The sequence below is a fragment of the Felis catus genome, chromosome C2 (genome assembly GCF_018350175.1).
Source record: "Felis catus isolate Fca126 chromosome C2, F.catus_Fca126_mat1.0, whole genome shotgun sequence".
Lineage (NCBI taxonomy): Eukaryota > Metazoa > Chordata > Mammalia > Carnivora > Felidae > Felis > Felis catus.
This window is the reverse complement of record NC_058376.1, coordinates 148,568,271-148,594,713: the sequence shown is the minus strand read 5'-3', so window position 1 is coordinate 148,594,713 and position 26,443 is coordinate 148,568,271. Positions and strand designations below refer to the sequence as shown.

General features: G+C 55.1%; 1 protein-coding gene and 1 long non-coding RNA gene across 5 annotated transcripts in view; one reads left to right on the top strand and one right to left on the bottom strand.

Moving 5' to 3' along the window:
* Window positions 1–1,939: 1,939 nt before the first annotated feature.
* On the bottom strand, window positions 1,940–10,372 carry LOC123380173. The gene is made up of 4 exons (XR_006585634.1): window positions 10,027–10,372; window positions 9,350–9,511; window positions 4,059–4,175; window positions 1,940–1,997 (listed from the first exon to the last, which is right to left on the bottom strand). It is a non-coding gene; the product is annotated as an uncharacterized LOC123380173 (long non-coding RNA).
* A 65-nt stretch (window positions 10,373–10,437) lies between these two features.
* VIPR1 (vasoactive intestinal peptide receptor 1) overlaps window positions 10,438–26,443 on the top strand; it is a 33,565-nt gene continuing 17,559 nt past the window's right edge. Inside the window, exons 1-2 of one of the 4 annotated variants that reach the window (XM_023260679.2) lie at window positions 10,438–10,648; window positions 21,737–21,845. In XM_023260679.2, coding sequence (XP_023116447.2) covers window positions 10,571–10,648; window positions 21,737–21,845 — 187 coding nt within the window. In that variant the 5' untranslated portion in view covers window positions 10,438–10,570. Of the gene's footprint in view, window positions 10,649–10,733; window positions 11,216–21,736; window positions 21,846–26,443 lie in introns of those variants that run through there. The other 3 variants (XM_023260678.2, XM_023260677.2, XM_011286255.4) reach the window with 3 other exon arrangements.

The following is a 26,443-nucleotide window of genomic DNA, read 5'->3' as shown; positions in this document are numbered from 1 at the left end:
CTGGGCCCCTGACCCATCCCAGGGAAGAAGAGACCTAGGGGCAGACACAACTGGCAAGTGACTTGGGCCTGGGCTGGATCCAGAATAAGGAGGAAGTGAGAGAGGACTGCGTGGCTGAGGCTATTTTTACCTAGACCTGTGCAAATAGAGGCGTGGGCTGGTCCGGCCAGTTCTTCCCCTTCCCTGATGCTTGGCAGCTCCCCCTGGGTTGGGAGACAGAGAGGAGGGATGGGTACAGGAAAAGCAGATGTGAGAACTGCCCCCAGGGGCGCAGAGGCTCCCAGCTTTGAGGCCCGGGCCCTCATCTAGGGCCTGTGGACTCAGAAACTAACAGTCTGCCTCCCAATAGCCAACCACACACTCCCACTCCCCATGGCAAGCAGTGTGGATTGCGGCTGGAATCAAAGCCAAGGGTCAGCCTGGGGTCAGAAATTAGGCTGAGCTGAGGCCTGTAATTAGAGTTAGACATCATCCTGGGGTCATGGGTCACTCTGGGCTGGGGCCCATGATCAGTATCAAAGGTTAGTTTGGGTCAAGACCCGTGATAAGGTGAGAGGTCAGACTGGGGTCAGGGATCAGTCTGCAGTCATGGTTAATTCTGGGTGGAGGCCCAGGTTCGTGGTTAGGGATCAGCCTGTAGTCAAGGGTCAGATCTGGCCTAGAGTCAGGAACAGGTCTAAGCAGGAAAGGCCTAGAGGAGCTCCATTTCTCTTACTTACCAACTTTCACTGACACCCACCCTGGACCTATCATCCCAAGCAGAGGCCCCAGAAATCTTCCCAGAGGGGGTGACTGACATCAATTCAAGCCCAAAAGCAGGACAAAGTCACCCCGGAGCAATGTGTGGAGGAAACCATTCCTGGCAGAAGGAACAGCCCAGGCAAAGGCATGGAGGCATGAAAAGAATGGTGTTCTGGAAAGTTTGGGTGGGATGGGACCAGCCTCCAAGGGCAGGCTAAGGAGGGGGAAGAGAGGCTTCCCTTAGAGCCGTAAGAGGGCCACATTAGAAACCTGAGACACAGAGGCGCCTGGGTGGCTCAGTCAGTTAAGCGTCAGATTCTTGGTTTTGGCTCAGGTCGTGATTTCACAGCTCATGGGTTCAAGCCCTGCATCAGTTCCCGCGATGACAGTGCACAGACCCTGCTTGGGATGACAGTGCACAGACCCTGCTTGGGGTTCTCTTCCTCTCTCTCTCTCTCTCTCTCTCTCTCTCTCTGCCCCTCCCCTGCTTGCTCTCTCTGTCTCTCAAAAACAATAAATAAACTTTAAAAAAAAAAAAGAGAGGGCAGCAACTGCTATGGGTTTGGGGAAGAATCATTCATTCATTCATTCATTCATTCTGCAAATATGAATAGAAGATTTATTGTTTGCCAGGCACCATTTCAGGGACTTAAGATACGTTGGGAACAAAGCTCCTGAAAATCCCTGCCCTCATGGAGCTTCTGTTCCAGCAGGAGAGAGAGGCAACAAAATGTAATAAAGTAGATTCACAAATAATTAAAGGGCATGGCAGCTGAGAAGGTGGAAAGTGCATGGGGGAAAGTGTAGACCGGGTGAGGGGCCCAAGAATTGGAGTGGGGGGAGCAGTTTGCAGTATTCAGTACTGATACCTGGGGAAGAGCATTGCCAGCAGAGGGAACAGCGAGTCCAAAGGCCTGAAAGCAAGAGTCGGCCAGCAAGGAGTTCTTGGAAAGGAAGGGAGGCCAGTGTGACAGAAGACGAGAGGGAAAGGATCCATTGGGGCACTCACTCAGGGTCCGCAGGCATTTGAACTGAGGAGTGACAGGATCTCACTTATGTTTTAAAATAATCAGTCTTGGGGCGCCTGGGTGGCTCAGTCGGTTAAGCGTCCGACTTCAGCTCAGGTCACGATCTCGCGGTCCGTGAGTTCGAGTCCCGCGTCGGGCTCTGGGCTGATGGCTCAGAGCCTGGAGCCTGCTTCCGATTCTGTGTCTCCCTCTCTCTCTGCCCCTCCCCCGTTCATGCTCTGTCTCTCTCTGTCTCAAAAATAAATAAACATTAAAAAAAATAATAATAATCAGTCTTGGAGAGAGAGGTTAAATAACTAACACCAGAGAGATACAATCAGGAAACGCAGATCATGGGAAGCTAACACACAGGACCAACCCAGTTTCTTCAAAAGAGAGTTTGCAGGTTGAAGAGACATGGAGAACACCTCTGTGTTAACTTCCAGTGTGTGAAGCTGATTTAAACAAACAACTGGGTTTTTTTTTTAAAGCATTTATAAGGCAAAGAATGAAAAAATTTTAAAACCTGAATATTTAACACTATTAAGGAATGGGGCGTGATAATGCTACGGTGGTCATTTTTTTTCTTTGACTCCTTATCCTTTGGAGATACGTAATGAGATATTTACAGATAAAAATCGCTTCCAAATGATTGAGGTTGGAGTGGGACACAGGGAACCAACTAAGTGACGGGGGAAAAAAGGGAGCTCATTATATTATTTTATCTACATTGTATATTTTGTAGCTCTTCTTAATAAATTAAAAGACAATAGTCATCAACCTGGCTGCTGAGATTGGAGAATGGGGGGCCAGGGAGAAGCCAGGGGTTCCGAGTCAGCTACTGCTGTGAGCAGGTGAGGGATGAAATGAACATGAACTGCTACGGGAAGGGGGGGCGGAGCAGGGAGGGGCTTGCCAGGGACACTTTCCCTGGGGAGACATCCCCCTGGCTCCTGCCTCTGGGTTCCCTTCCTGCCTTGCCCATTCCTTTCCTCTCTCCCTCCCAAATGTCCTTCCTCTGCCCCCTCTCCTAAGCCCCGATCTCTCCTTCCTCGACTCTCTTCCTCCCACCTCCCTTCTCCAGCTAGTGTCTCCCTGGCCTGGTTCCTGGCCCTGTGCAGGTGGTCCCTCCCAGCAGGTTTATGGTTTATGGCTGCAGTGGGTTGCCAGTCGCCAACCGGCTGCAGCCTCCCAGGCCTGTTCTCCCCATGCTGAGGGCTACCTTCTCTAGGTTTCCTCTGAAGAAGAAAGGCTGTTTTGCAAGAGCTACTCTCCCTCCTCAGAACGGTCCCCTCAGCAGTTCTAGCCCCGCCTGGCAGAGGTGGAGTGGGGCCCAACTTGGCAAGGAGACCATGACAAGGTTTTTGCCATTCTCCTCCCTGGAAAGAAGTCTTCTCTTGGGCAGGATCTCTCCCCACCAAGCAGGGTTGAAGCTAGGAGGGAGCTGACCTGCAGGGGGAGGAGAAAGGGAGACCTCCCGGGGACTCCCTAAGACTGCCTTGCTTGAGCAGCGCTGAGCTCCCTGCCTGCACCCACAGGGAGAAGGGGACTGTGATCTGTACGGAGAGGCTGGACCCTGGACATGAGACCCCTGGCCCCACCAGGATTCTCAGGCCCCAGAGCCTCAGCACCACGAAGACTGGACTAACGAGAGTCTTGGCATCAATCAATGAGACCCAAGGCCGAAAGAGAAGGAAGGGACTTGCTAATACTTTCCCAACACAAGCCACGCGGGAACCCAAGAAAGGGGGAAGTTGTGGTTCCCAGTTGCCAATCTGATGGGGTGAGGGTATGAAGTCAGTATTAATTTTAATTCTAAAATAATAAAGACAAGCTGTATTTTTTGGACCTGGGAGTTTGTGAACTGTGAGTCCCACCCACGTGAAAGGGAAGGCAGGGAAGGGAATTGAGGGCTTCTGGCCCCAGTGAGGCCCTGGCCTGGCTGCACCACACTGCAGATTGCACACCGTGGTCCCTTCCCCGGGGGCTGGGCAGCAGACTACTTCATGGCACGTGGACTGCCGGAAGGGTCTCTGCCCCTCTCACGTGGTACTGGGAACCGGGAAATAGCCTGTTTCCTCAGGAAGCCCCCGTCCGCCCCCCCCCCCCCCACGCCCAGCCCAGAGAAATCAGAGGGCAGAGCCTGGGGTTGATGGTCTGATTTAATAAGATGCATTTAAGGAGTATGGCCATATGCCTGTGGGGACAGTTAGGCTGTAAAGATCCCAGGGGCCTCTTTGCTAGACATCTGTGGCTGAGGGCCAGCTGGGGACCAGAAGAGGAACAATAGACAGGCTCTCCCCACCTAACCTGGGTCCCTTGCTCTGTCTGCCCGATCTTCAATCACAGCCCCAGTCCTGGAGCCCACTCTTCAGTCTGGAAGTCACACGGTGGCTGCTGGAAAGGGCCCAGGTCGGACTCTAGGTCCTGTTGATGGGGAAAAGGAAGTCAGCTGGATCTGGATGCTTTCACCCCAGGCCTGCAAGGACCAGGATAATGGTTGTGCCTGACGTTTTCCAGGCCTGGTCTGTGCTCCATCTTCTCTGTCCATGACACCCCAGCTTTGGGCCCATCCCTTTCTGGGAACACCTGGTTTATCAACACCAGCCTCCAGGTTACCTGCCAGGGTTTTCCCTTCCTGTCTCAGCTCCCACCTGCTCCCACAGAGCAGGCCTCTGCAGAAACACCTGCTGGGCCCAAGCGCCCTCACCTCAGCAGGCAATGGCCGGCAGTGTCCTGTCTGAGGTACATCGGCTGACGACAGACCTGCCCCAACCGTTCCCCACCGCAGCAGCCGTGCTTTGTCTCCCTCGTCCCAATTTTTGCTCCTATGTTTATGTATGAACACGAATTAAACATTAAATTGAATTATGTATGAAAATAACTCATAAAATTACTTATTTATTAATATCCACTAAGTTATAAAATGGAATTACAGTCTTCTCCACTGGTGCTATCCATGCTTTGTTTTTTTTGTTTGTTTGTTTGTTTGGTTTTTTTTTCAACGTTTATTTATTTTTGGGACAGAGAGAGACAGAGCATGAACGGGGGAGGGGCAGAGAGTGAGGGAGACACAGAATCGGAAGCAGGCTCCAGGCTCTGAGCCATCAGCCCAGAGCCCGACGTGGGGCTCGAACTCACGGACCGCGAGATCGTGACCTGGCTGAAGTCGGACGCTTAACCGACTGCGCCACCCAGGCGCCCCTCCATGCTTTGTTTTAATATCAGCATTAGGAGACCTCATAAAATATCTTGGAAAACATTCTGTCTTCTCTGCTGCTGTCGAGCAGTTTGATTACATAAAAATCATCTGTTCCTCAAAGGTTTCAGAATTCTCCTATTATAATCCCAAACATCTCGATAGACTGAAAATTCTAATGATTTGAACTATTTATCTTACATTTTTCCATCTTAATTCTTCATTCACATGGGTAATGGTGATTAGTATTCATAATTATTCCTGATATGTGAGTCTATGTTTTTATTAACCATGTATTCTTGTCTCTACCCCTCCCCCCATGTATACAATCTTTTACCAAATTGGTGGGGTTTTCTTTGTCTCATTTTTCCTTCCTCTAGCTGCTTAGGACTTACATAGAGAGCTCTCTTTTTTTTTTCAGTTGATACACTTAAATTTTTAACACACACACTATTCTCTTGTGTTATCGATTATGTTACTTACCCACCCCCACCCCCCAGCCCCGTCTGTTTTGTTCCACCCACATTATCTTCCTTTTCCAGAATCTCTGCTCAAGGTCAGCTACACACTGATTTACAGGAACACAGGGCCAGAAGGCGGGGAGGCGAGTGTGTAAGTTAGATCTGTGGGGTTAGTCTGAGCTCTCCCTGGGGTGGAAGTGCTCCAACACCCATGGGGGTCCACTGCCCCAGGAGTGAGCTTGGAGAGACAGCCTGGTCCTGTGGTCCTAAGCACCCTCCCTGAGACTCATTCCCTCTCTGCCCCTAGTTACCCAGAACCTTGCCCCTAACTCCGCCTCCCAACACACCCTGGCCAATGCCAGCTGGGAGCAGGTGTGCCCATTCACAAGGACACACGCTCACATGCCCTAATACATAGACACGCTCACATGCGCACACACACAAAGACGTTGCAGTAGGCATTTGACCAAGAGACTGTGGCTGCTGTTAGAGAGTAAACGGGGGTCCTCCCCTCTAGAGTCTTCCAGAAACACTGCACCATGACCCGTAAGCCAGGTTGCACAATGACAGACCGTTGACCCCCTGGACTCAACTGAGCATTGGGATTTTGAGGAAAGGAGTTCCTTTCTCGAGTCTCCCCTTTCTGTGCCCAGACTGGACCCTCTCCCAGGATAGGAGACCTAAGTCTCCTCTTCCTGTCTCCCTGAACAGGAGCTCTCCCTCTCCCTTCAGTTTCCATGCCTCAGTTTCCCCTCTGTGGTAGCCTTAGGCATGCATCACTTGGACCTCCCCTCAAGAAAGAACTTGCCACTCGGCTGTGAGGAATGCAGTGAGCTGACAGCCTCTAGACGTAGCACCTTCAGGATCTTTTGAGCTGAGGGCCCGCTCTTCCCAGATAGCCCCCAGCCATCGACCGAGCACAGTGAAGTTACTAAGGCATCTGTGTGCCATCTTTGCTCTGGAGCTCCCTGCTAGATTGGCAGAGGCTCTGTCTGATCTGGCTCTCTCCCTCTTTGTCTTTCACAGGCTTCCCCTGCCATCCCATAAACTTCCACAGTCCTCGTTCCATCTTAGCATCTGCTCACAAGAGGACCTGAATCGACACACCTAAAGTTGGCACCGTCCCCTCTGTTCCCTCTAAGCCCTGGCCTCCAGGACGAAGGGATGGGATGGTGTAGGCCATTTCAGAACCGGTCCCTAGGCTTCATTTCCCCACCTGTCAAGTCAGGACAATTCCTCCTCCATCACCTGTACTCCAATGAACTTTGTTTTTTTCCTAAACGCAGCTATAGCACCACCAGAAATTTCCCCAGCACCCAGCTCAAGCAGTGCTAGGCTCCCCTGGAGGGGCAGCCTGTGTCTGAGCCACTGTGACATCCACAGGGCCCATCGCTGGCCAGCACCAGTGTAGGTAGGTAATACATGCGGGATGAAGGAATGCTATTTGCTGCCTGCTGTTAGAGAAGGGATGGAGGGTACATTGCTTCTTTAAATACCTGTCTGGACCCCTCTCGCCCTCCAAATCACAGTCTGGAGTTAAAATGTGTCTCTCACAGGAAGGCCCAAAGAATCCTAGAGCGACTGCATCCACACAGCAATGTAGATGGCTCTGGAAGGCAATCCTGGAGCCATGACTCCCCAGGCCAGATCCCTGCCTGGCCCCCACCGTGCAGGCGAAAACTGGTCCCCAGGCACCGTTCCCACTCCGCTGCAGAATCGCACGACCAGTGGGTTCCTGAGCTGGGAGCCTTGAAGCAGTGAGTGCACGACTAAGGGACATGGAGAAGGACTGGGGGAGGCCAGGGTGGCACCCACTGCAGGAACGAGGCAGGCAGCCAGGAAGCCAGGCAGGCTCCAAATGAGTAACTGCAGACTCTTTCCTGCCGTGCCTGTCATCACGGGGAAAGGCAAGTGACTGCCTCTTTCTCTTTCCCCCCATCTTCTGCACCCCTGTGATTTCCGGCAGCGGCAGCCGGATGGGTACTGAGGGGGGAGGGGGGGCGGGAAGGATTGGGCTACAGACTGGGGACAGATTCCAGGAATCCAGGAAGGGACACCTCCGAACAGAATACACCAGGGAGGAATTGTTCCCCCCAAAAGGACATGGGGGAACAGGGAGCAGAGGGTGGCTGTGGCCCACTCCCCAAGCCTGGACTGGTGAGGCAAAGGCCACCTCCAGATGGGGAAGAGAGATCCCAGTTACTGCTTCCCAAGCCCTCAGGTAGCCTGCTCCTGCCCCTCAACTTCTGATATCCGCCCCCACGCCCCTCCCAGCCTTCCCAGATAAGGGGACAGGTGAAAGGCTGGCTTCCCCATAAGATCCTTTAGGACTCTCAGGTGATGCCCCCTGTGCCTCAGAACACAGAACTGAACAAGCAGGAACAGTTAGTAAAAACACGGTCACACCTAACCTTGGCTGAATTTTTAAAGTTTTTGTTTGTCTTTGCTTTTTTCTGTTTTCTGCTCCTTCTTCCACTTCTGAATTTGTTTTGTGCCTTCTGACAAGTAAGGAAGGGTGGGTCCCCCGGGGGAACAATTTTGAAAGAACAAAGGAGTAATTTTCATTGCAAAGAATCTGCAGGGAAACGATTCTCCCTTAGTCACCTGCTTCCTTCCTGGGAGCCTAAGGAGCAGGGAGGAGGCCCTGCCAATTACCCTTAATGCCTCAAGCCTGCCCAGGCCGCTAAAGAGGAAGGTTCTTGTGGACCACCCTCCAGAGCTGGGGGAAAGGAAGCACATTCCCAGCTGGGAGCCTTGATTCCCTGTCTCCTCTCCTCCCACCAGCCACCTGATGGGCCTGAGTGTCAGGTGGCGAAGTGGGGTCTGGCTCCCTCCTATTCCCCAGTCCTCACCACCTTCCTCTCAGTGCATTCTCAAGTAGCCAAGATTCCTGTCCTCAGAGAGAGCAGAACTTGAAAAGACCAAGAGACAAGCTTTAATGGTGGGACTTCAGTATCCTGCAGTTTGCTAGGTGGGGTGTGTGTGTGTGTGTGTGTGTGTGTGTGTGTGTGTGTGTTGAATGGGCAAAGGTTTATGAGAGCCAAAGCCCATGGATTTGTGGTTCACATCAGGCACTCCTAGGACACTGTGCCAGCAGAGCACTCCCCAGAACTGGGACCCAATTCCACTGTCCCTCTGGAGAACTGAGACTTGAGAAAGGGTGCTGTCAGGGTCACAAGGGGAGTCAAGGACTCCTGGCTCCTGAGCCAAACCTGGCCCCCAGAAATGGAGATGGCAGAGGAGAAGCCTGGAGATTCTTCAAACACATCATCCATTGAAAGGCTGGGTCCAAACCCCAGAATAGCCAGGTCAGAGGCATCTCCACAGTGCCGGTATCTGGGGAAGGGCTGCTGTCCAGGCTCATCTGGAAGGAGGGAGAAATTGTGGGGAGTACAATAGCTCTCCAGGTCCCTCTCCATCAGGAGGTGCTGCTGTCTTATCTACCTCTGTGTGCAGCACAGAGCCTGGCACACAGCAAGGGAGAGAGAGAGAGAGGGAGAGAAGGAGGGAAGCAAATGCTAGCACCCCCCAAATAAGCCTAAGTCGAGGAGGGCCTGGGAGCTCATTCCTTTCAGGCTTTTCCCTGACTCCCCATAACTTCATCCCCCACCCCAGAAAGCCAGGGGCCGAGTTTCCCACGCTGTAAGAAGGGAAGCCTCGTTGGGTCTGCAGGGAACTCTGACGCACCTGCTAGTCAACCAGCGCCTGGAGCTGGGCCTCCTTCAAACAGCCTCGCCTCAGGCTGGGCGCCCTGGGACGCACCAACCCTCTCTGCCTCTTCACTGAACAGTCATCCCCTTATCAATTCCCGCCATCCACCTTATCTCTGCCGCCGCCGCCTTCAGCCTTGATCACAACGTCTCCAGCCCTCGGAAAGAGGACAAGGCGGCCACCCGCTCTTGGTCTACAAGAAGACCTCCCGGGGCGCGGCGCCAGTGTACCTGAGCCTCATTCTAGGGACGAGTAAAACTGAGCCTGAGGACGCGCAGTGGACGCAGGCTGATCCGTTGTCACCCAGAGGCCGACTCGCCCGGTCTTGGAAGCGAGGCACCAGAAACAGGCGGCCCGAATCCAGGCCTTTCTCTGCACTTCAGTTTCCCGGGCTGCAAAACAAGGAAGGTGGGGCGGGGGGAGGAGGGGGAGGAGGTCTTCAGCTCCGTTTTAGGTAGGCTGCGCAGCCTGGTCGCGAGCACCGGGGACAGATCTTCCCTCCCCGCATGGGGGCGCTGGAACTTCGGCCCAGCCTCCTCGGGAGGTGCCCGGGCAGGGGCGCGTGAGGGCGCGGACGTGCCATCCTCCCTAAAGCACGGCCCCCTCACTCCCTGGTCGTGAAGGGCCCGGAAGCCCAGCCGGTGCTAAGCGCGTCCTGCCAGGTCGCCTGGGCTCAGTCAGAGGTGGCACCGAGGATCCCAGCGTCGGGCCTCACTCGCGCTCTTGTTTCCCCTCGCTCTGCCTGTCCCGGCGAGGGATGAGTTGGGGCGATTGAAAATGAATCAAATCACGCGCCCCACCTCCGGGTCGCTTACGACCTAGGGCCCGACGCAGGCCGCAGCCCGCAGGCCGCAGCCTGGGGGATAAGAAGTGACCTGTCCTGTCTCAGAGTCCGGCCCGCCCGCACCTGTCCTCCGACGCGCAGAAATGGGAAATGGGGAGGCTGGCAGGGAGACTTCCTGGAGGAGGTGGCTCTGAAGGTGGACGTGAAGAGCGTCCTGGGGTGGGGCTGAGGGGGCGTGTGGGAGTGGGAGATCTCAACCAGGCGCTTGGAAACGTTGTGATCTAAGCAGGGGAGGATGTGGCGTGTTGGGGTCTCAACACTCCCGAGGATGCGGCCCGAAGGGGTGAAGGCTTGTGAATCCCCGGCGACGGAGGAGGACTGACGTGGGTGATCCGCGGCGAGATCGCAGGGACACCCCACTGGCGGGGGAGCCCCCAGCCCCGCCCCACACCTGAGCGGCGGCCCCGCCCCTGCCGATCCATTGGCTAGACCCGCCGCCCGTCAGACGAGCCCCCGGGGCCCGCCTCCAGCCCCGAGCTGCGCCTCTTCGCGTTGGGGCCACCGCGGCAGCGCCACTCGGCCCGGCTCCCCGCCGTCGACCGCGCGGTGCGCAGCCCGCCCGCCTATTCCCGGCGCGGGGCCGCCTGTCGCGGGTTCGGGGCGGACCATGCGCCCGACTAGCCCGCCGCCGGCCCGCTGGCTATGCGTGCTGGCCAGCGTCCTCGCCTGCGCTCTCGGCCCCGCGGTGAGTGTCCGCCGGGCCCCCCACCTTCAGTCCCGGCCGCCGCGGTGGAGTGGGGGGACGGCGGGAGCCGGGCCGTCTGTGCGCACGTCTGTGTAAGGGGAATGGGGGCACGGAGCGCTGGGTCTCGCCTCCCAGCTCAGCCTCGGACTGGCTCTAGATCCGAGGGATGGGATCTCGGTCGCGCCTAGTCCCTCCCAGCGCTGCTGGGAGCCCGCTCGGCGCGGTGATCTGAGACACCGGTGGAGGGGCGCCAGGAGAAAGCGTGCTCCCCAAACTTGCCTTCGGTGTCGTGGCTGCGTCGTGCGTGGGGAGAGGAAGTCAGTGGGTGCAAGGTTGGAGACTGTGGTCGATTGGAATGGAAGGCCCGGTAGACCGTGGGTGGAAGGGAGGGAGGCTGTGAGGGTCGTCGTTATGGGCTGTGCCCGGCTGGAGGTGTCTGCGGGGCGTTGTGTGTTACGTGTAGGAGTGACGTCTCAGCAGCAGACCCAGCGCTGGGAAGGGGCTTTGGGGATAAGGCGGCTGACTGGCAGGCCCTTCCTCTGCCCTCCCACTGAGCAGAGCTGAAAGGTAAGAGCCCGAGGTGGAAGGTGGTGGGCAGTGAGGGGTTGAGGGTGGTGTTTATCAGGAAGGGCCAGACTTGTGCATGGGGAAAGCTGAGCAAGGTGTGAACAGCCAAGAGGCAGTGGCATCCTCTTCCTCCCACTCCTGGTTCATCCCCACACAGGTATGTGTTTGCCTCTGATGTGTGGCTGTGCCCTTGTGTGTGGCTGTGGGTGGCTCACCTGCAGGGCAGATCCTGGTTCAGGCAGGAGACGCATGGATCATCTCCCTCTAAGATCAGGGAAGACCTCAAGACTCACCGAATCCACCTAAGCCCATTTTACAGATGGGCAAAATAAGTCCCGAAGACACCTGTTCCCCCCCCTAATCAGACCAGGACTGAGGTTGATTTTCTCTCTTTCCCTACCCCAGGAATCTGGGGGAATCTGGGGTTGCTGCTTGAGGAATCTGGGGTTGCTGCTTAGTCAGAGCCTAAAACCCAAGTGGGTCTCAGGTGTGGCACCAGCTCCAGGTTGGCTGCTGGGTGGGTAGAGTATATTGATCACCTACTCTCTTCTAGCCCATAGTTACCTCCCTTACCGTCACCTCCACCAAATCAGGAATCTCTGTGTTTCCATCTAGCTAATGTCTTGTACATCCTGGGGAGGAGAAGCTCATTGTCTGTCCTGGGAGCACAACTTAATAACAATTGGTAGGAGCCTCCCCTCCTCCCATCGAGAGACAGGAGACCCACCTCCTGAGCACTCAAAGCCCCACCTGCTTCTGGCCCTGAGGCCACAGCTCCACAGCCCTGGCACCACTTAGAGCCCCTCAGTGTCCTGGAGCCTCCAGGCCTCGCCAACAGCCCTCTGGCTCTCCCAACTGGGCTGTGACCACTCAAATTCTCCTTGGATGAGCCAGGTTTCTTGGGACCACCACTGGTACCTCACTCCCCATCCTTGGAGGCTTCTCAGCCCAGGGGTGGAATACTTTCAGCAGGGCCTCCTGTCGTGCTAGGCCACATCTCCCCCCGCCTCCTGAGGCAGTCCAGGCCTGCCTCCTCCAATGCCTACTGTTCCCTGTCCTTCCACATTTTATTCACTCAATACCCCACTCTATCACCTCTTCCAGACAGCCTTCCCTGATCGCTCCAGCCCACTCAGCCCTCCCCCCCCACTCTGACCCGACTCTTCAGCCCTACCCACCTCCCACCCTGGGCTCTTCTGACCACCCCATGGATCAAGGGCTGTGGTCTGTCATTTTTGCTGTCCCCCACAGCCCAGTGCAGGGCTGGGTCTGAAGAGGGAGGACAAGGAACTCACCCAGGACTAGGTGAGGGCCGCCTGGGATGAAGGGTTCCCCACGTGCTTCTCCACTTGACACTCCTCCCCACCAGACACCACTTTCTCCCTCACTGAATGGACACCAGGCAGTCCCGCTCCAGCCAGACTCGGGGTTGAGGGGGCTGATGTTATCAGAGTCATAAAATGGCAGCTGCAAAGTTCAGTTTAAAGACCCATGGCCTTATCGCTCCTATTTATGGTGCCCTGACCTCAGTCAGGGAAGGGGAAATCTCTGAACAGGGAAGCAAAAAAAGGGAAAGAAAACCTCTAGTGTCTCAGAAGAGGAAGTCTGCCCCAAGGCCACCTGTCAGGCAGGCCTTCTACTGCCCCTACCCCCTGGACAGCAGACACGGGGCTCCTCACTGGTAGCAGAACTGGACAGGGCAATGCCCAGCCCAGGGACAAGGAGAGGGGTGTCAGAGGAGGAGCAGACCCAGGTCCTTCCCTGGGAAGATTCTCAGGCTGGTCAGGGAGAGCAGAGCCAGTAAGCCAGGAGGAGGGCCCTGGGGCGTGAGGAACATCTCCCAGAACTGAGGCAAGAGTAGCTGAGAGCAGTCAGGGAAGGCTCCCTGGAGGAGGCAAGACAATGCCCCAAAGAGTTTCGCCACATGGGCCAACCTTCCACCAGAGACTATAAAGGAGCCTCTGTTGGCAGGACCAATGGGCCTGACCCCGGAAGGAGGAAGAAGGCCCCAGGTCCCCCTCTGAGGCTGAGATGGCCCAGGGGTTTGGGGAAGGTTTGGCTCCTCTAACTCCTCTCTGAGGCAGTTGCTGGCCACCTGCTCCTGAAGGGCTGAGTCTGCCGTAGGCATCCCGCCCTGGCCATCGGCTCCCAGCCTCTCCAGAGGCTGTCCACAGCTGGCCCGTCTCTCTTGGCCCCCAGCTGACCACCCTGTGGGCTTCTGGGAACACGGCTACAGTGGGGTCAGGGCCTCCTCCTTGAGCAAAGTGACAACCTCAGGCCCGCCCAGGGCTCCTGGGGGACTGTGCTGGAAGAGTGACCTCCTCCTCGAAGTTTCCAGCCTCCCGTCCTGGTGCTCTGAGTCTCAGCCTTCCCTGACATTTCTGGAGCACATGAGACCTGGTCCTCGCCCTACTCTGTGGCAATGGTCAGTTGACCTTGAGAACAAGCTGGTCTCTGTGGAAGGGCCTCAGTTTGCTCATCACAAAAGGGAGCGTAGGAACGTTGGCCCCGGCGTAGGAGAAATGGGGCGAGAGGGCTGGGTTGGAGGCCAGCTGCACCCTGCGACTGGGGCATAATTTTCCCTCTGAGCCTCAGGACTCTGTGGAAGGGGACTGGTCCTCCAGTCAGGACTTCCAGGATGCTTGAAGGACAAAGTGCCATGTGAACTGAGAGAGGCCATTTCTTCTCTTGATGCCCCAGCTCAGGAGCTCTGGGGACGGGGGTGTCCTCATGAGGTAAGCCAGGCAATGTGGGGTTATGGCTCCAGGCCCAAATAGGTGACGAGTTGTCTCAGGGAAGGCTGGGTGGCAGGCACTGGGCCTCCTCGCACAGGGGGCAGCCTCAGCCTGTGCGAGCCTGCCACTCGCAGGGATCCCTCACTGCGGCCCCTCCGGCGGTGGATGCAGGAATGGGCAGGGGACTAGACGAAGCCCTGTCCCTTTCTCCCTGCTTTTGCTACTCAACCTCCCACGCTCTGCCCTCCCCAGCGTGACTTCCCACCGCAAATGTGTACAATGTGCCGAGTCTCACGCACACCTCAGTTGTGTTTCAGAAGTAGTAGAGACACAGCTAAATGTCTCCACCACATGACGAGACTTTTTAGTCAAACCTTATCGTAAAGAGTTTCAAAAAGACTTTAAAAAGGAGAACGATATCATGAGCATGGAAATACCCATTCCTTGGAGTGATGTCAGCAAAATGGCAGGATGAGAACTGCCCGCGCTCGTCCCCCCAACCCCTAGGTGTGACAACTAATAACCCGCAACAGTCCGTATTTGCAACATTTCCCTTTGGCGGCTCAAGTATCTTAAAGTAAATTATAGACATGATGACCTTGTGCTGCAAATTGTCTTAAGATGCATCTCTAAAACCAAAGGACATTTTCCCATGTGACTATAATACCGCCACCACGCCTAACAAAAGGAACAGGCCTTCCTGAATATCTTGTGCTCAAATATCTCCAAACGGCATTTAGTCAAGCACCCCAGTATCGTCGGGGGGTTGGGTCTGATAGCGAGGAGCATTCCTGCCTGGGTTGTGACGAGCCTGGACAGCGAGCTGGGGGGTGGGTGGACATCCAGCCCTTCACTGGGACACGGCCCAGTCTTTATCTGCACTCCTTTCCTTGTGGCTCATGATGTGAGGGTCCATATCTCTCAGGAAGTCCCTCCCGCCCCCGCTATCTGAAAAACAAGCTTTCTGCCCAATCTGTCATCAGAAGAGGGGAAGAGGTCACCAACTGACTCTGGAAGTCTCGCAGCCTCGTGGCTCAGCCCTCTGCACGGGGCCCCAACACCAATATCGCCCTCCACCCCCACCCCGGACACCACGGGTGTAAACTGAGTCCTCTTTCTCCAAGAGTGCCCGGGATGACTTCCAAGAGGCAGACGATTTGAACCTGAGTCCCTGCTGCTCCTGCCTTGCTGGCTATTGCCACAGTGGCCCTCTGCAAAGAAACTCTGAGAGGCTTTGTGCCCCTAAGTACACCTCACAAGAAGGGCCCTTAGATGAGGCCAGGCTTAACCACAGGCCGAACGTCTTTGCTTGTATTCTGATAATGAGAGCCCTTGTCCTGGGACCACCCTGCAATATGGAAAGTTCTTTCTTGCCCCAAGCCCAAACCTGCATGCCTGTGTCTCCCTCTCTGTCTTTACCCCTGCACCCCGCACTACCACCCAGAGTTCAGCCTTTCCCAGGAGGAGGTACGGGTAGCAAAATTTGGATATTTAGAGGGGAGGCTTCAGACTATCAGTAAAAAAGATATAAAAATACATGGAGGGAGGGCTGCCTGGGTGGCTCAGTCAGTTGAGTGTCCAACTCTTGATTTCAGCTCAGGTTGTGATCCCAGAGTCATGGGATTGAGCGGGGAGCCTGCTTAAGATACTCTCTCTCCCTCTGCCCTTCTCCCCCGCTCAAACACTCTCTCTCTCTCTCTCTCTAAAATTAAAAAAAAAAATTTAAAAATGGGGGTGCCCGGGTGGTTCAGTGTCCAACTTCAGCTCAGGTCATGATCTCACAGCTTGTGAGTTTGAGCCCCGCGCTGGGCTCTGTGCTGACAGCTCGGAGCCTGGATCCTGCTTCGGATTCTGTGTCCCCCTCTCTTCTCTCTCTGCCCCTCCCCTACTCACACTCTGTCTCTCTCAAAAATAAATAAACATTGAAAAATTTTTTAAGTAAATAAATGATTTAAAAAAGTTTTTTAAATACAGGGAGGAGGAAGAAGTCAGACTGCAGTGGGGGGGCAGGGAATGCCCGACTCGAGACCTCCCTTCTGGTGGGTACAGCTGCTGTCTGTCTATCCGTGGGACCTTCAGACTGCCTGGGGTTCTGTGGCGCTCGTCAAGGCTGTGGCGAGGCCAGGGTCCCCTCGCCAGGCTGGCCTGGCATGTAGGGCTGGCGGGGCCTTTGACAACAACTGCTAGCCTTGGTTGGCAGTCCCCTAGTGCTGTTTATGTGTGACCCCAGACACAGCCCTGGGAGTGGACAGCGCTGCCATTTGTCCCCATTTTCAGACGAAGTGGGAAGACTCACCCAAGGTCTCCCAGCCAGGGAGTGGCCGGCAGTCTGATTCTGGAACCTGCGGACTTAACTGGGCTCTGCCGTCTCACCAAGAGACGTTGCTTCTTCCCAAGCAGCTGTAGCATGCCCTGGGCTGCCCCGGGACGCAGGAGACATTTTTCAATTCATAAAATGTACAAATCTGAAGTGACATCCCGGGGAATAGTCACATACATATCTGAAGTGACGGCTCAGGCAATTGTCACCCATGTGTTCACCCGTGTGGACACCGCTCAGATCAAGCTATTCCACGTTCCCCATCACCCCAGGGGTCTCCCTCGAGCCCCTTCCCAATAGGACAAGGCCTGATTTCTACTTCTTGGAGTGCCCTCTGCGAAGCTGGGAGCGGGTTTCTCCTCTTTTCTGTGACTTCTGGATCGCATGACTTACCTTACCTTCCTGTGCCCCCACTTCCTCCCCTCTGCCCTTATCTCCTCCTCCCCCTCCTCCCCCTCCTCCTCCTCCTTCCTCTCCCCTTTGCCCCCATACACCCTCTCCATCTCCTTACCAATTCAAACACAAAAGCCAGAATGAAGGGCACAGCCTGGGAAGCTGGGTTGGGGTCCTGTGTGCCTTTGACCACACTGCTTTCTCTCTAGGTCCTCAGTTTCCTCCTGTGACTCTTTGTTGCCCCATTATTTCAATAGGGGGAGGAGGCTTAAATAAATCATGGGATGGTGAGGGGAGAACAGTAAATGAGACCGCCACAGCTCTTTATTCTCCGTTCCCCAGTCCCCTACAACTTGGCGGGGGGGGGGGGGGGGGGAGGGGGCTGGAGGGGGGTGGGGAAGGGCCCTCCTTGACAAGTCTCAGAAACACAAACCATTCACGGTGACTCCTAGGGCCTGGTAATCCCCAGGCGGGAAGTGCTTTCTCCCGTCTTACCTAATCTAGCCTGCTGCATTTTTCACCCCTCTCAGAAACCAGCTGCCCCTCAGAGGGACTCCTGTTTCCTCACCATGCTGCTTCTGTCTCCCTTGGCTTCTCCCACCACAGTTCTCCAGCCCCAGATGAGGCCGGGAGTTCTGACTCCAGACAATAGCTGTGGGCTCAAGCTGCCCTTGAGGGATGGGTATGGCACCCACAAAACCTGAGTCTGCCCTCCACCCTGTCTTTCAGAGCCCCTAGCGTCTAACAGCCACAACTCCCAGCATCTACACCCTACCCCAGATCTCAGTGAGCCCCACATGCGGGAGAAAGCCCTCATGGTGGAGATAGAGGGGAAGGGACCCAAGTAAGCCGGTGGAATTAACAAGACTTGGTTAATCCCTGCCCCCAGCCAGAGACTCAGGATTCTCCTGCCAACTTCCAGTCCGTCACCTCCCACCTGCAGCCAGTACCATGGCAGGGGACATAAGAGGACCTGGAATGAAGGGAGGCTACAGACTGCCTCACCCTTGCCTGGGTCTCCTCTTCTGGGCTCAGGAACTCCTGTGATAGAGAAGGTGCTGGGGACTCGGTCGGGCCTGAAACTCTCACCTCAACCCACTCACAGGGTCAGGTGACTTTAAGCCCACTTGGAGCTCAGCCCAGCACAGGAATTGGTGAGGGCTTGAGAGAAAGCCCTGTTTTCTCCTCTCCACCTGGGGCCTCAGGAGACAAGTTGGGAAATGTAGGCAGTAGTCGAAATAAGGAGGGACTTGAATGCCAGTTTTGAAGTGTGGGCTTTGACTGCTAGGCTTTGGGGACCCTGAGGTGCAGGTGGTGGTGCTGAAAACTACTACACTGGCCCAGGCAGGTACTGGAGGCCTGGCCCCTGCCTGTATCCCACAGCTTGTCTCCTGATGCCTCAGGACCCCTTGCTGCAGTCACCCCAGGCTTTTGCAACCTTGCATGGATTAGACATTTTCATACCTTCATACTAGAATCAGTAGGCTTGGCTATATCTGGCTGGGAATTTTCCAACTTCGCGTGTCTGCAGTCCAGAGGGATAATGAGGATGTTTAGCATAGGGAAATAAGTGGAAGAGGAAGTTCAAAGTCTGCCTGAATTCCTCAATGATAAGGACTACAGGGAGCTGCCCTGGCCCTGTCCCCCAAAGGGCAATGGTAGACCAGATGGCCCAAAGCAAGGCCATGGAGAGGAATTGATGCAGTCCAGACTAGTGGTCAGAGATATAGGTCCTATCTAGGAATGTGCATTTGCTAGGTGACCTCAGATCCCTCTTTGGGTCTCTCTTTCCCCTACCCTTCTTCAAATTTTTTTTTTCAACGTTTATTTATTTTTGGGACAGAGAAGACAGAGCATGAACGGGCGAGGGGCAGAGAGAGAGGGAGACACAGAATCGGAAACAGGCTCCAGGCTCTGAGCCATCAGCCCAGAGCCCGACGCGGGGCTCGAACTCACAGACCGTGAGATCGTGACCTGGCTGAAGTCGGCCGCTTAACCGACTGCGCCACCCAGGCATCCCACCCCTACCCTTCTTCAGATGGGCTCTAGCATTCAACTAAGCTATGGTAAAGACAGAGCTCATCTTCCAGACCATGCTCACTTTATTCAGAGATACCCCAGGCTCCTAGGTTATCCCAGGGCCTCCTGCCCCTGCTCTGCAAACTGCCTCTCAGGAAAGGCTTTATGGCTGTGCTGATGGGCGGTGCAGGCAGACTCGGCTAGAGAAGCTGACCCGATAGCTTTCCAACGTCAGAAGCTACTAGGAACCCTATGATGCCCTCAGTAATTTTGCAGAAGAATTATCTCTTGGTAAACAGCATGGCCACAGCTCTGGCTTAAGAGGACCCAGTACATGAGGGCATCCATTGTCCTGTCCTCAGAGCACTAGTCTGGACTCTCTTGGTTACAGGGATAGAAAACTCAACTGATTCTAGAAATAAAGAAAGACATTGACTCATGTTGTTGGAAGCAGGGCTACTTTCAGACATGGCTGCATCCAGGGACTTAGATGATGTCAAGAGGATCCTGTTTTTCTCTCTCTCTTCATTCAGGCTTTACCCGTGTGGCTCTCATCATTGTGTTCCACAACAACACAAGAAGAAACAAGATGGTGACAATAGTTCCAGCCCCTGCACCCTTTGAGGTTTCCAGTCTAGTGGGAAAGACAAAATCCAAAGCCCCAGGAATGAGCCTGCTGGCTCTGAACAGCCTGACTGGGGCCATGTGCCAGGCACTAAGGCCAGGAAAGCTCTGACGGGCTCAAGTCTGATCACATGTTGATTTCTTAGAAGAGGGTTCATCAGAACCCCAAGAACTAGGGGTGGGGAAGGAGGTGGTTCCCCCGATAGAGAGGAGGACGTGGCACCAGAGGAGGGTAAAGGATGGCAGAAAGGCAGCAACAAGAAATGTTTACTACCATCCATCCTGCGTTCATGTTGTGGGGGGAGTGGAGGGGAGAAGGGGCAGAAGGCAAAACAAACCCTGTTGCTGGAGCTGGGAAGGCACTTTGGGGAGAAGCATGCTCCAGGCAAGCAAGACAGCCCAAGAGTGGGACACAAGCCCATCCCCAGGTTCTTCTTCCAGAGGCCACCTCTGGGCTCCTTTGGCCACCCCTCTTCCCATGCCTGAACAGCACGAGCCAGCCACAGATCTCTTGAGATAGAGCATCTTGAGTGTTTCAGTCTCAGTAATGCTTTTGAACAGGAAGGGAAGCATGGGACCCCCAAAGAGGGACCACCGCACATTTCCTTCAAGTCTCATATATCTTCTTTTAAACAGTTATACAAAAAAAAAAAACAAAAACAAACAAAAAAACAAACCATATATCCTGCTACATAATAGATCTTTGTTACTCTCCATGTGCCAAGTTTTAAAGACTTAACCAGCTAATGCCTTGACCCCAATTAGATGATAAAGTTAAAGGTCCAAGATGGAACCCAGTGGGCCTTCCAGGCCATGGCACATGGGTGAGCGAGGTCTAGGTGCTAGGGAGTCTGAAGGCATCCTGGACAAGGACATCCTCCCTTGGGCTAGGCCAGCAGTGGTGCTTAGCTGCATATGGGAAGGTTGGACGGTGAGGACCTCTGTGACAGTGAGGCTCCACCAAGGCCTCCACAAGGGATGAGAGAGTATTAAGTGGAAGGGACTCAGCTGCACAGCTTCTTGGGCACTGAGTTGTCCAGCTTCAGCTTGGACCCCCTTCCTCTATAGCAATGGAGAGCTCCCTGGCACCTGGAATGCTTATCCCTCTGGGGGATCACCTTACTTAGAACAATGGTCAAAGTCACACCCTTGGTGTGATGGGGATACACTCAAGGAAAGAAATGCTTTCCCCCATAGCCCCACTGCAACAAGGCTTTGAGTCAGCAGGGGGAGTTGGTAGAGGCCCGTTTGGCCTACAAGGAAACTGAGGGAGGTAAGGACCTTGTCCCAGGCCAGAAGGAACAAGTTGGAAGAGACACTGAGAGTCTCTGATTCTGGAGCTGCCTTGCTGAACAAGACTGTTGGGGACTATGGCATTCTCTTCCCTGGGCAAAGATGAGGAAACCGATGTGGGGTTGCAGCCACTTCCCTAAAGCCAAAGAGACCAGCGGAAGCTTCTACCAGCTCAGTGGTTCCTCCATGGAGGCCTTCACCTGCCCTTGCCCACCCAGTGGTTCCCAAGACCTGTTTTGTTTTTTTTCTATCTGTTCCTGGGCAGCCATCACCCCTGCTCACCTGTTGGCCCCAATGCCAATGCCTGCCCACCCCCCATGCCTTCACACAGGTCTGGTTCCATCCCTGATCCCCTCGTAGGGTGCAGGAAAGGGGAGGGGAGAGGCATGGGCTTTCCCATCACTTCTCCCCACCTCCCAGAGGCAGGAGTAGGGACAGAGGAGGTTTGGTGGGATGGCAAGACAACCCAGAGGGGCCTCCCTTATTTCCTGAAACCTCCCTTCCTTCATTAGATCTGATATAGCTTAAATTGTTTAGAAGCTAAGAAGAAGGCAGGTGATGTGTGGGTAAAGAGGGCCAGTGTCCCCTTCCCAGCCTGGTGACCCAGGAGACCGAGCACAGGCTCCTGGAATGAGGACAGAGGCTGGAAGATGCAGCCAGACTCCTGGATTCCTCCCAGGCCTGGCTCCAGGGACCAACTCCTCCTAACCAGGTAGCACTAGCTGAGCCCCACTCATCCGCAGAGTCTGAGGCAAGCACTGAGGACTCCCCACCCAGGCTGGAGGGGAGCAGAGTCCAGCCTGCTCAGAGCCGGCTCTGAGCTCTACAGAGAGGTGCCAGAGGGGTGCCACCCACAAAAAGACTAAGTTGTTACAGCTGCAGCACTATTGGAGCCATCAGGAAGCCATGACAGGGCCCTCAAGGCAGACCCAGCTTTGGGGACTGTGGTCAAGAGTTCTGGGTCCAATCCAGGTCAGGGTTTGGTTTTAGTCTGGGGTTGGGATTGGGGTTCCATCTGGAAGCTGGGTCGGTCAAGTGACAGGCCTTGTTGGGTCTCATGCTCCTGGAGTCTGTGGATGAGAGGTAGGCCGTGGATGAGGCTGACGGGTCCCCCCTCCCCCTGTCTCTGTTCCCCAGGGCACCCGGGCAACCATCCTGCAGCAGGAGGAATGTTACTATCTGCAGCTGATCGAGGTACAGCACAAGCAGTGCCTGGAGGAGGCCCAGCTGGAGAATGACACGGCAGGTGAGGCCCAGCAGGAAGAGAGGGCCGCGGACCTCCAGGGAGCCCTGCTTGTCCTCACCCCGTGAGCCCAGATCCAGGGTACATGCCTCCCACACGCATCAGACGGGATGGCACCACAGAGCTGCTGGGGGGGGAGGAGAGGACGCCGGGAGAAGCTGGGGGGCCAGGAAGCGAGAAGTCCTAACAGGCCTCTCCGGTCCCATCATCTGCCCCTGGTCTGGAAGCGTCCTGCTGTTAGCCCAGGAGAACACACTGCGTGGGGGGTTCTGAGGCCCAGCTTCTTCCTCCCAACCCCAAGCTCTGCACCCAGAGGTGCCACCGCACACACACAGGCCCCCAGGCACACACGCGTCCCTCCCCATCCCAACCCACCTTCAGCAGGCCAGATGAACCACCCGCCCATTGTGCCGCTGATGAGACAAGTCTCAGTCAGACTCAGAGGCTGAGCACATGCGGGCCCGGCTCCCCCTGCTCAGGGGGTGTGGGACAGCTCCAGCCTGGTAGTGCGAGGGCGTGAAGGGCGGTGCCAGAGGCACCCTCGGGCCGACGCTGCCCAGCTGCCCAGAGCCAGCAAGGCCATCACATCAGATGACACCTCCCTAGCCCGGGCGCCCCACACTTGGCACAACAGCCTGGGGAAGGAATGGGAGGGATTCCGGAGGCCTTCCTTTGCAAGGTGCCCTCGGGCCAGATTCTGAAGGGTGGGCAGGATGTGGAGAAGCCGAGAGGCTGCGAAGGTGGGAGGCGCCTAGGCAGACTTCCCCTGGGGACTGGGGGTGGGTACGGCTCGAGGCTCACTGAGGGCAGAGAAGGGCTGGAGCCTCTGGGTGGGTGTGCCTGCTCCGGGCCTCCCTGCCAGGTCACCCCCCTGAGGCCAAACTTGCAGTTATGTAACAGCCTTGCTCAGGAGCAGGGAACATCTTTATATCTCCCAGGCTCCCCCGTCTCCTGTCACCTCTCTGAGACTGACAGTTATGCAACCCTTCCTGGATCCCTCCTTCTTGGCCCTGGTGCCCAGAATCTCTGCTTCCTACACCGTGAGTGAGTGCGTGTAGCCTCATGGGTGGACTTTGCCTCCCCAGCTCTTGAGGAAGGACAGACTCCTGTCTCCTGAGGCCTTAAGACTGAGACCTGGGTGAGGGGTGGCCTGACCATCCACTGCCTATGCACCCCTCCCCACCCTCCAGGTGGGAGAGGCAGGAGACACCGCGGACCGTCCTCAGCAAACCCCAACAGTAGGATCTGGGGGTGCACGTAGCCCAGAGAGGCCCTGACCCCGGATCTAGGCCCCATTGCACTGCCTCCTAGGCCCCAAGGGTAAGCCACCCTCGTGATCCAGGTGAGGTAATTGCTGGCACAGGGTGCCTGTCCGCTGCCAGCATCCTGTCACCAGGAAGACAGCCTGGGATCCAGAGGAGGGCGAGTGAGTCTGCCCGTGACCTTGTGTGGGTGGGGCTCTGTGCGTGCTCGCGCACATCCAGATGCGTGCTCCTGGCCCACGGCCGTCTGGAGCGGTCTCTGCGTCTGGGGTCTGTAAGTTCTATGTCTGACTCTGAGTGTCTGTGTGTGTTGTCTGTGTGTGATCGTGGATGTATGAGTGTGAATATCTGCGGTGTGCCCAGTCATGTCTATGCATGTGTGTTTGTGACTTGTGCGTGTCTCTCTGTGCCTTTGTTTGCTGGGGTCTGTCCTTCCATGTGCAAGTAAGCATGCATGTGTGTATATTTGCTTGCATGACTGTGGTTCTCTGTGACTCGGAGTGCTTGTCTGTGTGTGTCTGTCGGTGCACACATATCTATAAAATGGCACAGTGGAAGCCCCCACCCTGCTTCGCCACCCCCACCCCAGTCTCCAGGCTGTCTTTCTTGTTGAGGTGGCAGTCCCTTTCTTGTGGAGGTGACACACACAGCCAACAAGAGCCCTGTTTCTCTGTGGACCTGGGGACATGTGTGGTGGGGCCTGTGGGGCCTCTCTGGGGCAGGCACACAGAGAATACTCCTGAGGTCCAACCCAGGACAACGGGCTCTCCAGATAGCCAGCATTTTTTTTTTTTCTGATTTAAAACAATTTGTTTAAGTTTATTTAATTAGAGAGAGAGAGAGCAAGTGAGCATGAGTGGGAGAGGGGCAGACAAAGAGGGAGAGAGAGAGAATCCACACTGTCAGTGCAGAGCCCGACTGGGGCCCAAACTCACAAACAGTGAGATCGTGACCTGAGCCGATGTCAGGAGTTGGATGCTTAACTGACTGAGCCACCCAGTGCTCTAGCATTTTCTTGGCTGTTACTCCCTTCTCAGCTTCCTGACCCTGCTGCCTCCTCCAGGAAGCTTCCCTGACCACATGCCTCTAATGGACTTTCTTCCCAGGGTTCCCTGCCATGTCCACTGGCCTGCACCCCAGGACAGTTCACAGCCCAGTCCTGGTGGTGTTGAGACTCCTTGAGGCCAAGTGCAGCCCCCCACCCAAGGGCAACACCCAGTCTCCCTCTCCCTGTGCCACTTGTGGTGAAGCAGAGCTCAGGGCCAGAGACCCAGCTCTGAAACTGCTCTCTGACTATGCTGCAGCTCCAGATCCAGAGAGCTCTAAGTCTGGTGAGGACACAGACACAATAACTGGCCTATAAAACAAGGTGTGCCCAGCATTGTCAGAGAGGGCTGAACAGAGTCCAGCAGAGCAAAATTCCCCAAGAAATGGGCATCGAGCCCTTCAGAAGAAGAGGAGCGCAAGAGGTTTGCTGGAGAGGGAGCGTATGAACATGCGAACAGACTGCACCGTTCACCAGCAATGTGACCTTGGGCTTAGTTACCGAGTTGCTCCCTGCCTCAGTTACTCGTCTGTAAAATGGGAGGGTTAAATAAATAAGTTATGTATTTAAAGAGGGTAGAACAGTGCCTCGCACATACAAAGGCTACATAAGTATTTGTTGATATTATTGATAGGGTCTTGAACCGCTAGCAGGATTTACCTGGCATGATGAGCCCCTACATGGCCTCCAGAGAGGCTGGCACAGGAGCGGGGGAGGGACCGGGAATCAGAAGAAGGCCACGGAAACGTCATGACAGAGTGGACCAAAGGGCTTGGGGCCCTCAAGGAAGGGAGGCTGTGTTCTCTGGCAGGGCCAGAGTGGATCTGGGTGTTCTCAGAGAACAGATCAGAGAACGGATCCAGGTGTTCTCAGCCTTCAGCCATAGGTGCTACCTGGCTGCTGTAGCCCCGGAAGGTACCCCTCCCCGGGGCCACCCACCCCAACACTCAGAGTCCCGAGGCTCTTTCCCACGTGGCGACATCCTTTCACCTCCTCTCTCTCCCCAGGCCCCCTTCTTGAGAACTTAGGAACCTTCGGACCTGGGCAGGGCTGGGCTTGGCTGAGCTGGCATTGACTTTGGCTCAGGGGTTGGGTTTCCCAAGGAAATCTATGGGACTGGCAGGGTTGCAAAGAAACAATTAAACCTCCCTCAGGGAAGGGGTTCCAGGGGAGTTCCAGTCCCTCAGGGGCACCCAGACCCTGAACAGGCAAAACCACGCATCTGCCAATTCAAGCAGCCCCCTAGGGACTCCACTATGCACCCTTCGCTAGCCAGCCCTCGAGGCTAATACGTACATGGTGGAAAACACGGCCTGCAGTGCAGGGATTTCTCTGAACTCCTGTCCTGGACACCACCACCCCACAGCACAAGTCACAATTTGACGGAGTTAGGGGCATCTATGTTGCTTTTGACTTCTATGAAGACTCCTCAAGAACTAGCCAACCCCCAATATACCCATCGTCCCATCACACCCAACACCTCCTTTTATAACAAATATTTTCTAATGTCTCCTTTCCTATACAATGAAATTCAGGACATGTGCCTTTTTTTTTTTTTTAAATGAAGTTCTGGTTGTAAAAGGAACATAAAAAGAAAAGTGATTTATAATAAAATACTATGTACATATTCAGGCACAATTACACTAAAAGATAAGAAGACACAGTTTGAAGGTTGTCCCTATAAACTATGGGAATGCAGTAGCTATAGATGTAGATTGATACATACAGCGGTTGCTTCACTGACTCAGGTTCACGGGCAACATTGCTGTCGGTAATGTGATTTTCCAAAACCTTGAACAACTCTTAATAATGTTCAGCATTTGAGAAAGCACAGTCTTCTCTCCCTTTACTCAGTTGCATTTCGGGAAAACCCCATGTATGTTAAGCCTCTGCGGTAAGTGCCTTGTGTTTAGATGTGAGATGGAGGAAGAGTCTCGACTCCGGCCATTACAAAAGAGTTTCACCTGCACAAAGGCCCAGTGGCTCGTCTGAAAGTCTTGCAGAATACTCCGCTTACAGAATATCTCCCTGGCACAGACCCATCAAATGCCAGGCGAGGCCTCCAATCTCTGCAACAAACAAAACCCCACCACTGTTCAAAACACCCCCAGGGGGCACTCCAGCCCTCACTGAGGACTGTGGAGCTGTAGTGATGCCTCCTCCCCACTCCCTGTCAGGACAGGCCCTTTACAGCCTGGGCAGGGTGATGCCACCCACCCCTCTCAGACTGAAGGCTCCTCTAGGTGGGAGCCTGGAGGGAGAAGAAGAGTGGGTGCCTGTGGACTCAGGCCCCA